Source organism: Epinephelus fuscoguttatus, linkage group LG1 (genome assembly GCF_011397635.1).
Source record: "Epinephelus fuscoguttatus linkage group LG1, E.fuscoguttatus.final_Chr_v1".
NCBI lineage: Eukaryota > Metazoa > Chordata > Actinopteri > Perciformes > Serranidae > Epinephelus > Epinephelus fuscoguttatus.
In genome coordinates this window covers 263,845-277,780 of record NC_064752.1, presented here as the reverse complement: position 1 = coordinate 277,780, position 13,936 = coordinate 263,845, and the positions used below count along the sequence as shown (strand labels likewise).

The window sequence follows — 13,936 nt, the reverse complement described above, 5'->3', positions numbered from 1 at the left end:
TCAAGTTGAGTCAATTTTCATGACAGCTTCCTTCTCCACAGAGGCATCTGATGAATGTCCGTCCATGTGGAAAGAACTGTTGTGCTCTCTGTGACTCACAGGAGGAAGGGGATCATCACACACACACACACACACACACACACACACACACACACACACACACGCACACACAGTGTACTACAAGCCACACTGGGTTAAGGGTAGCACTGTGAACCTAGACCTTGATCTGACTCCCTTTGTGTCACTGACTGGTTTTGATGCTTAAGACTCATAAACTCTTTGAAAAATTGGTTGATACTGTGACATCACCCATTGGTTTGTTGACTACCATTTCAAAGCCTTGAATTCAGCATTATTTGGACTTATGCGTAACTTTAAGCCTTAATAAAGTGTAAACAAGTGAGTTGTATAACAGTGCACTCCTGTACAGTTGTCATGAATGGGAAAATTAGCTATAGGGATGAAAACATTTTTTTTATACCAGTCTATAAACATGTTTATTTCTGCTGTAAAGTTGTGCATTTTACCATATGGCTCTATAGGGGTTGACTCTGTTTCAGAGTCAGTCTCAAGTAGCCATTGGAACTTTGTTTTTTGGCACTTTGACATTGGCTTCATTCCTCGGAGGTTGCCGTTTGGCTAATGTTACAAATGTTGGTCAGTAATGAAATATCATTCTGTGATATTGTCTGATTTCTTCCTTACTCTCTGGAGTATCAGCTGGTGTTTCCCTGGAAGTTAGAGCAACAAGAGGGGGTAAAGGGTCAATGGCAGGTGACCAAATGAAACACAGTTACCTTGAATAAGATTACAGACCTCTCTGGGTTTGAACATTGTTTGAAACATTTGGGATAATGTAAGTACACAACTTAACAAAATACATAGGTCTAGTTGTTTTTAGCCATTTTAATGCAAAAATGTTACATATTGTATCTTAAATTTTCACGTTAACCCTAAAACAAAATCTTAACCCCCAGTCCTTTGAGGACGTTGGCACTGGTCTAAATGTCATGCAACTACGTAGTTGATGTAAAGTGACTAACAAGCACAGATGTGACTTGTTTTTGATACTACCCAGTCAGAGACACGGGCTGTCTGACTTTGTTTCTAAATATTTTTTGTGTTTTATTGCGCTAAAGATGTCCTCAATCTTAGAGATCACAAAGACAAAAATGCGACGTAACTCGCGCACGCACGCACACACGTCCTTACGTCAACCCTTGAATATAGGCCCAGACACGGCTGGTCCAGTGTGATTTCCATACACACACTTTAAAAATGTCCTCACTCTTACTGTGTAGCCAGTATAAGCACACACACACACACACACACACTCATTCACACAGGGCAAAGAGTAGCAGACTGAAAGTGTCTTCATCTCGGGGCATTGTTTTCTGTCACTGTCTGTTTCTGACTTCATCCTGCACATTTATAAGCTTGCACACAAAGTGTGGCTACACACACCTCAGGCTATGAACAAGTCGCAGCCAGACATTCACACACACTCAACTGAGTCTTTCACTTCACTCTTACTGACTAAATGTCCATGACTAAATAATATTGATTGCTTGATTGCAAGCTATCTTCCTCTTGAGGACACATTGCAACTTCAGATGAAATTAAGTCATTTTACTTTTCTGTATTCTTAAAACTTTAAATATTATCCTTTTCCACCAAGACATGTAGATTATAGGTTATTTCAGGCTTGTACTTCAAGTTAACTGTGATTTAGATCAAAGGAGTTGACAGAGTAGTGTATTGTTTTTGGGGAAACATTTGTGTGTTGCAGAAATAAAGATGTTAGGTTATTGTTCTGAAAAGATCAGTCCAATAGACCTCTGATACAAATTGTATTATTCTTTTTTCTTCTTAAATTTTAAGAAAATGTTTAGACTCAGACTAACCTTGTTGACCTGTGGCACCACACCAGTGTTTTGTATGTTTCAGCCCCAAATCATGAATTTCAGGGTTTTTTGCATTTTCTTTTGAATAAAAAAGCACTATGACGTGTATACTGCTCAAATAATTTCCTTGAGTCCTTTTTTAGATTCGTGGACTTGTGATCTATGTGAAGTAAAAAACAAGTTTTGCCTCCAGTTAAGTAGAATCTTGATATTTAGCCTATTATTGCTGCTGGAAGCTTCGAAGAGAAGTGTGTGTTAGTCTTACATGAACTAAATTAAGATTGGAAATGATCGTCACAACTAATTATACCAGCCTGTTTGTTGAACATAGATTTAGCTTATTTTTCTTGGTTAATACTGGTGGAGATGTCACTTACAATGTAATTTAATGTGGAAGTAGACAACTTTTTTAAATACCGCCAGCTAGCTAATGTTGTCTACTTTTCATGAACTCCTTCAAAGATCTCAGATTTTTGTTTCTGGCTGCCAGTGTTAGCTAGTGCACTATCGTCAGCGAGCCTTCACTTTCTCAGGCAGACAGGAACCAATCTAAATGCACATTATGCAATGTAAACAAAGAGCATGTTTTCTTGTGATTGATGCAAAGATGTTGAAGACAAACAGACAGTGTTAGCTAGGTAGCGTATTAGCCAGTCGAAAAGCTGTCTACTTTCACATTAAATTATATTATATAGGGATGTCTCGACAAGTATAGAGTGGTGCAGGACTGAGTGCTAAAACCTGGAAATGAGTTAGCATTTTTGCTATGGTCTGGGGTTTATACAAGCTAATGAGCCTTTCATGTTTCGTTCTATGACATAAAACACATCAGTAAATTCCCCACTCATGAATTAAATGAGACCACAGAACGTCATCACACCAAACGCATCTTTACAGCCTCATCAAAGATGACCATGGTATAATTAGTTTGTAGCCTAATGTTAACTTTTTACTTCTGGCAATTGCCTTTACGCTAATTTGTGAAAATTATCTTGTTGAACAAAATGTGAAAGTATCATAAACTTTGTTTTCCATAGAGCTTTGGCAACGATCATAGGCTTTTTGATGAGGGAACCAGGACAACGTTAACTTCTATGTTGGCTTACAAAAGTCAAAAAAGAGCCAAATCTATACTTAACAAGTGATTTCTTATAATTCCAATGTATTATTTTCCACCATGTGAGTATTTCAGTCCTCCTGTATTGAGTGTCCAGCAGTAATTATAACCAGCAAGATTCTAATTAACTGGAGACAAAACCTTTTTTCAACCTCATGTAGATCATAAACCCTTGATTACAAAAACAGCTCATTGAAATCAGTTAGGAAAGGAGAATGTCATAGTGTGTTTTATCCAGAAAAACTTCAGCTCCCCCGCTCACTTGCATTTGTTTGCAGACAAGTCTCGCCTTCCCCAATGTGACGGCAACACTGACGTATATTCCAGCAGCCAATGAGGCATCTGCGTCTCTATATCTATGTATGGTCTTGTTCAGATGCAGTTTTTTTTTATTTTACTTATGAACAAAGATCTTGTTGTTAAAATGTCTCCTTGCATACTCAGCTAAAGTGCTGAGTCATAACCCTTCACTGAATCTCTGTGTTTGCTGTCTTAGTCACTCATGTTTCTGTTTTCTTTCAGGATGGTACAGAGGATTCTCAACGAGGAAGCCAAATGTCAAGGTAAGAGAGACTGACAGCTTCAGCTCCTCTCAGGCTGACTGACGAATAACACTTTCTTCCTCTTAAAGTTTTACTCTCAATTTCTCCATTCCCTCTTTTTCTTTCCACACCTCAAATTCCCTTCCTCCCCGTCATTCTCTAGAGTGGTGATGTTGAGACATGGGTTATTTATGTAGCCAACATCTCTAACTGCATGTGTAATGTCAAGGAGACCTTATGCAAATAAAATTGCAGACTTTTTCTCTCTATCGTCTCTACTCTCTGTCTAACCTGTTTCGACTTCTCTCTACCTTTGATCCGATTTTCTGGCAGACTTAAAACCTCACACATTGGCTGACAATGTTAGACATTGTTTTAGAAAAGATTCATGACTTTACCACGGTAAAAACTTAGACTGTAAAATTAACTCAATCATTGACGTACATGATTGTTAGCTGCTGATGGTTGACAACAGAGCAGGGCTGTCCCCTTGAAAGTCGGATATTCAAGTCATCGGGTCAGTAGCTCCTCAGTCTACTGAGATGCTTCAAGTCAAGGGGATGTTTTAGTCCTGAGATGTAGCTGCAGAGTGAGTGCTTTGACACTGCTTGCAGGTAGCTGCTGACCCAGACCCCGGGTAAGTCTGAAGGTGCTTTCACACCGCCACATGGTAAGCGCCCTGACAACCGTCTACCTGTGCATCCCCCTCATTAAAAGCAGCTGCTGCCTGTACATGACAGGCAGGTGCTTCGGTAAAAACTGACAAAAGTTCAAGCTAGCTTGTATCTGCATACTGTAGCAATACATACTAAATCACTAAAATGACCAAAGATATCTACATATTTGGACAATTCACCATCATCTGAAGATTGGTGGAAATATTATGCCAGGCCCAGTTTTTCTTCTGGTTGTCTCTATAAGTTGCTAGCGCTGTAATTCCCAGTTTTCTGATTCCAACATTATCAGCTCCTTCATCTTGTCTTCTTTCTGCTTCTACGATGCCCACTTTTTAATGGGCCAAAACCAAGCGGCAACTGCCACAAGTTCAACAAGGTGAACTCTGTGGCCCTATCGCCCTGTTCGAAATAGCTTCCCCACCTTCCCCGCTTTGAAATGACTGGAAGCAGCGAGTTACCCCCCGACAGTGTGAAAGCCCCTTGACTGAAGCGTAGGCAGCTGCTCAGAGTAAGGCAGACTTTGCCCTGTCAGGATCCCAGATATTGTTGTCTTCTGCCTTCTACTTCAAAGTTATGAATTCACAGCTCACAGCAACTTATTACGATACGGTCTCTGACTTGTGTGTGATATCTAGCGATGCACTTTTCCAATCCCTTGTTAGCTTAGTTAGCATACATTAGCTTGGTGGGCTAACTTGGCTTGTTTGCTTCACATCTTTGAGCTACCCATATTGACAGTTACTCTTTAACCAGGTTAATCCCCTTCTGCCCTTCAGAGCTTCAGCAGAGGTACTTCTGACATAAAAGGACAGTTAATAAACATGGCAGAGCTTGTATTTTTTTTTAACTATAATATCTAGCTACATTCAGTGAAATTGTAGCCGTACAACACATCGACATCCTATCAGTGTGCCGGAGGACAAAACAACTTCACCGTCATGACTCAGCAACAAGTAACAGCAGTGAGACTCTAACTAGTCGATTGGCTGGTAAACATGGACCGCAGGGATCTTTAGGAGTTTATTATTTCAATTGTGCTATTACTTCTTTCATATTGAACTGATAACACCATATGTGTCTGCTGACATTCAATGTGGAAAGTATGTCCGAGCCTGACTAGTTTAATCTGACACGTAATAGTAGTGGTGGCTTAATGCAAGAGGAGAAAAAAAACATGAGAAAGAGAACTTTGAGCTGCAATTGAAAAAAGGAAGGAGGGAAAAACACTACACTCTTGATCAAAAATCGGGACAAAAACTCCATAATCTTCACCCTAGGCAGACTTTCTCGCTCTTTATACTATGTCACCTGACTTCTTCCATTGCTTTCGTCAAAATTAATGTGGCCACTAGAGGTCACCACCTCGTAATAAATGTAAATATGGGTCATAATAAGTTGCTTGTAGAATGGACCTATAGTTTTGTTTTTTGAATGAGAACAGTCTCCCATAACACCTTGTGACTGTACTCACTGTATTAATGAAGTATAAATGCACATGTCCTGGTCGTCAGTGTGACTTGATGAGTAACTTCAGTGAGATGTGACATAAAACTGTGCACCACTTCGTGTGATGTTTAGTGAGGTCGAACAGAGCCTGTCGTTCAGATCCTGCTGATTATAAGTGTGTTTTAGCTCATGGTAATGTTGACAGCAGGAGTGAATCAGTGGCGTCTGATTCAAAGCAGATGTTCTCAGTAACAAACGTAACATGGTCTGTTGTTTGATGGAACCCAGCGCTGCAGCACGTGGTCTGTTGTTTGATGGAACCCAGCGCTGCAGCACGTGGTCTGATCTTTTAATACACAACAGCTTGCAGCGCTTTGTATCTTGTTGAGATGCTCTGTACATCACAGTAATAACTCTGTGACATGATGGTAACTACAAAGAAGCAATCTTGTTTGTTGCAAATATGCCCCGTAGCTCCAGTTGATGAAACCCCACTGATGTCAGATGAAACCAGTATACCTTGAAAGAAGTCTTTCAAGAATGAAGGAAATAATACCGATCTCTAAATCCCTGACAAGTATTGTCTTGAAAGCAAACAAGAGGGTTTTGAGGAGGTTTTTTGACACAGTGGTTATGAAACCCTCAATGCATAACGATGTCCCATTTTAGAGATTAAAAACACATAGGTATGTGGTTTTGACCCAACATCAGCTACAGAAAAGAGTTTGTTGTGACTGGACTCTGGAAAGCAGACATGCCTTTAGGGCCATGTCAACTTGATATGCTACAGAGTGACTTTAAGACACCAGTTTATTCCATCAGCCTGTCTCAACCCCCTCCTCCCTGTGTCCAGCAGTTCTTGTAACTCTCTGACAATCCGACATTCACACCCACTTCATGTAGCAATAGCCAGATGTGTGGAGGTGTGAAACTTGGCAGGATTTGGTCTTGTCACTTTTCTTGTGTGCAACTGAGTGCAACACTGTTGTATGTCTTCCAGAAAAGACTGAAAGTATTCGGCTTTAATGCCATATTTAAAGTGCAGATGAAACACTGAACAATGTGACTGTGGTTCATTTGATTTTTACCTCAGGCAACATGTGACACTGCAGTCAGTCTTGATATCCACCTTGATTTGCTAGAAAACTTGCCGTCAGCAGGGCGCATCAAGCTGTTGGTGACGTGTTGAGGGTGGTTGTTTACAAGGAGCTCTGAGTACAGCACTGTATGTCAGACTAGTTAAGTGTTGATACAGTGGAATTTGAGAGTTTTCATGAGATACAAAGAACCATGGACAAAGTTAAAAACCATTTGCCAATGCTTTTTGAGTCAGTAAGACCAAATTTAGTAATAAGACCTGTTACCCTGGGGTCAGATGACAGCAGCGAAAGTGAAGAGCTGCCTGAACTTGACTGACGTTACATTTAATGTCAAACTGTTCCAGCTGACAAACCACACTAAACACTTCCCTACACCAAAAATGTGTTCCACCACTGTCTCCCTGTAGCTCTCAGACAGCAAACATAGCTAATGGTAGCCTTACTTTGCAGTCATGTCCACAAGCCACCTTATATCATGGTCAACATCATTACCACCCAGGTTCTGCATCAGGAAGCATTGATAAATTAAACAATCAGCATGACTTCACATCGGAAGAACTGTTGGGGCTGAGCATCACTTGAACTTGTCCCATGTCCCCGTGTGAGTTAAATAGCTTGTGGCACCAGTTTGGTTACCTGCTTGCTCAGAATAAACTTGTTAAGTTAGGCTGGTTGATGGTTAAGCTTCACTTTAGATTACGAAACCAAAAGTTTTTCTCTATTTAGTCCTCACTGCCTTCGAAATGGCTCCTCACATGGCTCCAACATCTCATACACTGGATTTAATTTTTTTTTTTTTGTTAAAGCACAAAACAGCCATCAAAGGACAAAACCTGTTTCAAGGCTTGTATCCACATAGCTTTTTCTCGGGCAGAAAAGCGGTTGGAGGGTGCTGGGGAGCACTTCGTACCAGTGTTACCGTAAAAAAAGCACTTGCAGCGCTTTTTTAAATGACGTGCTCTGCATAGGTATGTTTCTATGACAACAATATCTTGACACTAACATTAGTTAGGTAGCTAATGTGATGCTGCATTAACAGAGGGTTGACTACACTGTCGCACAGTGGTAAAAGCCCAAGCAGACAACAGAGATGAACAGTTCTTTCGATATCACCAACTAGCTTATTGAAACATGGCTGCTCCCTGCTGGAGAACATGTAAAATACTAGCAAAGCACAGGGAAATCACATTTTACTGCAGTGTCATATCTCGCCTAAGGCAAAAATCAAACGAACCAAAGTCATATTGCTCAATTTTTCATCTCCTCTTTAAGCACCTTGCCCCACCATTTCCACTGAAAATGTGTACTTTTTGGAAGCAAAGACAAACCCAAAAGTTAACTTATCCAAGTACAGGTGTGACCTGAGTGCTACAGTGGAAGTATTATGCCTGATTCATGCAGTGCAGTGTGATTAGGTAATCAACACCTTTAAACAGACTTCATTGGAGCAGCTCTCCTGACCCTGTGCTGGATATGACTCACACTAACAGCCTTATATCCATCTCCTTTTTAAACACCATGTCTGGATCACAAGCTAACAGGCTTCTGGGTTTTTAGTCTTTTAAAAAAGAACATCTTTTGTGTTTTGTCCCACTCTGTCCCATTGTCCTCTTTGCACCAGCCTTCTGTTTTATTTGACTCTGCTCCATCCTGCTCTGTGGGTCCCTAAGAGGCTTTACTCTCTAGCTTTACTATATCTAGACAGCAGTGTCTCCTCTAGCTGCTGTGGTTCCCTGCTGGGTGTTCTGTGCTGTAGATAGGAGAGGTATTAACATGAGAGAGATCATCGGCTTGGGTTTTGTATTCCATCTAAGAAACAGGCAGACAGAAAAGGTGAGAGGTGATGTAATAAAATAAAGACCACTGATTTGGGTTTGAGTTGATTATCAATGTTAACGATCCCCAAACATGTACAACAAACCAAAAACACTCATAGGAAGTGACATTTCATGTTTGTCATGGAACCTGTGTCGGAACCATGGTGGATTTTCGGAGACATGGGAGCAGTGCTCAGAAGTGAAAGGTCCAGAAACAAAAGAAACACAAGACCAGAAATCACTTTTAAAAAAAAAAAGAATAAAAAATTCAGGATTTTTTTTTTAAAATATTCTAAGTGACCATATTGAAGTGATGAGGCCCGAGGTGTGGGTCAGGTGATTCAGCTACCTCACAAGTCTGTAGCAGTTAGCGCTAATGTTAGCACAGTGCCTCGAGAAACTGGTGTTAGCCAAGAAGCTTACAAGCAGATCTCCGTACTGCAGAATGCCAGTTGTGAAGAAGAGCAAATCCCGGCAGCACTACCTGGGCTAGACGCTGACTTGGACACCCGTAAAACAAGTAACATTACACCCACAGCAGGATCACTTGCTGCTCAAGATACTGAAGGGCAGCTCTTGCCGCTAAGGAGCACTGACAATGACACTGATGGTACGTGTCCACAGGATCCGTCATTTCCTTGCTTCCTATTCATCATCTATTACGGCAGCCATGTAAAGCATTATGGTGGCGCTACGTTGCATTTCAAGAGATGGGGAATCCGCTCCTCATTTGCATAAAGTTAAATCTAGCCTAACAAGAGTTTTTACAATTCCTTTTGGCGATGAATTATTTTCAACCTCATAAGTAATTCAGTTTATGTAAGCCTAACACAGACTCCTCCATCAGGTGTCCAGCAGCGATTATAGCCTAAAATCTAATGTACTGGAGACAAGCGTAAGCGGAAATTTTAAGCACTTTCCTTAATCGATCATTGGTAACATTAACAATCAATTCATCAATTAATCATGATTTATTATTCTTTTTTTTTTTTAAACTTTGCATATACCAAACAATACCAAACATATGACATATGAAATACAGTAAATGTGTAACTAAATAATGCTTCACTTTGCCTGCTTCATTTTTCCATTGTCACCTCCACGCTCTTCTCCAGAACCCAAGATGTCCACCTTGTCATTAAATAGCTGTATTGTGTCCTTGTTTGCTAATGCTAGCCACTGAAACATGTTTTCAGTGGCTAGCATGTAAGAGAATGTAATTGTTTATATTTCAGAAACAGATCTGTATTTGATTGATACAATTTCCTAATGACTTAATAACTGATTGTTGATCAATCATTATCATCCCTACAGAAGACAAAACTTTTTTTTCTTTTTTTTAACATGTTTTATACTACATGTAGTCAAAGAAAATGAAAAAAGCCTGCACACTACTCCAAGTCACAACTGTGGTTTATTAGGACAACGTTTCGATCCCTTCTGTTTGACCTGACGAAGATCCAGAAGGGATCGAAATGTTGACTTGGAGTAGTGTGCAGGCTTTTTTCATTTTCTTTGACGCTTGTTGATAGCTTTGCACCTACTAGTGATGTGCGTATATCTCCTCCTCTTATACTGCATGTAGACCATGAACATGACCTATTGAAATAGGTGGATTAATATAAATGCAATAGTGATTTTTATCCAGAAACTGAATTTGTTTACAGACAAGTCTTGCCTTCTCTGATATGGCGACAGTGTTGACGTATTGCTGCAACTTGTCTATGTGTCAATGACAATAACTATAACGCCACAATATTTTAAAGATGGTACCAAATTGCATAATGTGTAAGACAATTCTCAGGCAGCATGTATGTTTTTACACATTAAATAAGAGAAAGATGTCATACACAGTTAATGTTGACTCTGTGGAAAAAAAAGTGTAAATCAGATCTTGTCGAGAGCTTCAAGGCTGTACCTCCAGAGAAAACCTTGACTTATAGTGGACGAGCATAACAGCTTGGCCGTGGGCAGCGCACTGCCATTCATTTCTGTAGGTTACAGCAAGGGCAATGGGATGCAGCACAGCAGGGATAATAAAAAAGAAGAAGTTGAAGCTCAGGTTTCTTCATGCAAATCAAATATCAGGGATCTTGGGAGCTCTGCGGTAGAGAGCACTGTTTAACAAAGAGAGCTCAGCTACACTGGTACCAAGACTTCACCCCACCTGCGTCTATGCAGCAAATCTGTCTCCATTTTGTCAGGACAGCCACTGACAGAATCACACCGATATGTCACGATTCAACACCATGATCTTTGAAATCTCTCTTCACATTATTACTGAACTTTAGGTGGATCAAAGTCTTGTCATTCTACGCTGTTTTTTTCAGACGTGGCGTATCGGCGCAGCGGGAGGCAATAATCTTAAAGGTAGAAACCCACAGAGCAGTGCTGTTAAAGAGCTTTGCAGTGTCTGGTTTGAGAAATATGTTGCTTAATCTGTAACAAATCTGAATCATATATTGTAAACTTAACTGTGAAATACTCACTGACCTGTGGAGACTTGTACCTTTCCCAACCACAACGTTTCCAAGTAGTATTATTGTTGGTGCCACTGTCTTCAAGACAACTGGATTGCTTTGTGTTTCCTCAGAGCTGGGCAGCTACCAACAACACAGGACATACTGCATTTTGTTTCCCACAGTTACTGTGGTTGTTCCACCATTCGTCATTTCAACTAGTGGGTAAAGTAACTGCAAATAACTTAGACTGATACTCTCTGGTAACTGGGGATAGTCACCAAGGCTACCAGGGGAACAAACGTCTTTGTGCCGTAAATCAACGATAACTTTCCTGGGAGATTCTACCTGGTGGCAGACAGAACTGCATAGTAAAAGCAAGGCCTGCTGTATAGGGAGCCAGTCTAAACACTGATGGTGGTATTATTCCATACAATTACATAGTGCAATCAACATTATGATAAGTTTACTGAAAACTATTTCCACTGTAAATTTTCCAAGGATCTGTGTTGAAGAGATAGTCCTGATTTTCTGAAGTGGGGTTGTACGGGATGTGTATTCAGTGTATTACCTACAGTAGATGACAGTCAGCATGCCCCCAGTTTGGGGAAGCTGCAGGAGTAAGACAGAAGCCTAGGAACATACTACTGTGGATTGCAGCAGCACCAAAATGTATTTTAGCCACTTGAAAAAAGTTCAATTTTTGCCTCCCATCCACTTCTATTCAAGGCTAGCAGAAGGGCGAATTAAACATTTTTCCATCATGTGAAGTTCAGCTTTGGTGAACTTTGACTGCCAAAGTCACAGCCTCAACAAATAGCAAAATAGTGTGTGTGGACAAAACAGTGATTGTTGCCGTCTTTAACCAGCTGATATTCTATGATACTGGCTACGAAAAATACAAACTGCCCTACATGAAAGATGCTCCCTGGCTGGCAGTGAGTCGAGGGAAAGGCATGGAACATAAGCAAATGTAAAATGTACCAGAAACATCATATTCCGCTGTATTTTAGCCTGCTAGCTAACATTAGCTAGCCAGCCAGGTTTCTGTGTCAATCATGTCAGGCATTGCATGAATATTGCCTCGGCAGGTGATGGTCACTGACCTCACCTACACCTTTCCAGAAAAACGCCACACAAATAGTGTTACAAAAACACTGGGACACTATACAACACAAACTGGACCTGAGGAGAGGAGCCACAGCGGTGAATTGTAACAAAAAGAAATACAGCAAAACAAACACTGGGAAGGGCTGCGGGCGACGGGCGACGGCAAACCATAAACCAATTAAAACAAAACTCTGACCTGTCACCAAAAGCACCCCAGCTAACTAACTTTAGTGGAAGGCCACCCAGAGGAACAAAACGAAAATGTCCCTACCTGTCTGCTCTAAGACTTAGCTGACAAAACAAAACACACTCGGACCCCATAAGTCTAGTGAGTTAACAAAGGTAAATCCAACATGTGGGAGCAAAATGGTATGTGGCTAAGCTAAGAAGCTAGATCCTAATGCCCCAGATTTCCCAGATACTCACAGTACAACAGGATAACGAAGCCACGACACAAATGGACAATGGCTACCAAGAGTGACAGCGAGACGGACTGCTCAGGTTAAATCACAGCCGCCATTGCTGTCGACTCCTCGCAGCTTTTAAAGGCTCCGGTCGAGGGGCCGGCGAAGCGGTGATTGGGCGGAAACGATGACAACATCAGCCGACCTGCAGGCGGGCAGGGCAGGCTGGAGGTGTGGTTCACCGGGGACTCCCTCCAGGAAAGCAGACAATTGGTTATACACATAATTGATTGACAGGTGCTGGCCAAATAACCCCCACAATGACATGCACAGCACTTTAAACACAGAAAATCAATGCACAAAGGTCCGAAGACCATAACAACAGGGTAACCTTTTCGTTAGTCAGTGTGTTCTGCTTCCAGGGTTCAGGTGACTTTGGTGAATCCAAACCAACCCTTTTAAATTCCCAAGTCCCACAATAACACAAACTACGTAACTGACTTAGGCAGCAGTTGACCAGCTGCTCCTGTGTTCAGGGATATTAAATCACTGTTTTTCTTAATGGAGTCTGGCTTTGAAGAGAGCGATATAACAGCTTCAGTTCTTCATCAGAAATTACTGTCTGAGGGTACTAGTGGGGTTAGAGCACTTGTCTTCCATGCCGAAGGTCCGGGGTTCCAATCCTGCTCGAGTCGAGGTCAACAAAGGCATGCTGAATCAAACGGTAGTGAAGGCGCGTCTCAAGCCAGTCGTAGATGGTGGGCGTAAAAGCGGATTAACTGTCTAACAGTAGGATGAAGCAGTGAAAACACTGTGTACATATACTGTACAATTAAATTGCAGTACATAGCTAAACCTCCATGCTGAACTCCAGTCTGTTTCTCCAAACTGAGAGCGTGCTGACTGACATCTACTGTAGGTAATACACTGACTACGGATAAGTGACTCATACAACTTCACTTCAAAAGATCTGAATTATACCTTTAATGTTATCTCGGTCTAAACAGCATTGACATCAGTTCACCCTCCAGTCCAACACGGGTTATAAGAGTCTAAGAGTAGGAAGATGGTTCATGTAAACAGGTTATAGTGGCATGTCCTCAGTGCAGCAGGTATCATGGTTAAGTCAGGTTCATCTTCAACCATCCAAGTGCTACCAGAACAGTGTGTGTGTGTGTGTGTGTGTGTGTGTGTGTTTAGTACAGCGTAAAGAGAGACAGGTGTAAATGTGCGTGATTGTGTTGTGTGGAGACAGCCACCCTATAATTGTGCCCACTTGCATGCTACAGAATGCATTCATACGTTTGCATGCCTCGCTGTGCTGTGTGTCTAAATGTGAGTGTGTATGTGCGCTGCCGTT

At 41.2% G+C, this 13,936-nt stretch overlaps 1 protein-coding gene across 5 annotated transcripts in view; it reads left to right on the top strand.

Moving 5' to 3' along the window:
• LOC125894594 (dedicator of cytokinesis protein 3-like) overlaps window positions 1–13,936 on the top strand; it is a 307,437-nt gene that overhangs the window by 120,342 nt on the left and 173,159 nt on the right. For all 5 annotated transcript variants that reach the window (XM_049586145.1, XM_049586135.1, XM_049586126.1 and 2 more), the window contains exon 3: window positions 3,544–3,584. In XM_049586145.1, coding sequence (XP_049442102.1) covers window positions 3,544–3,584 — 41 coding nt within the window. The remainder of the gene's footprint in view (window positions 1–3,543; window positions 3,585–13,936) is intronic.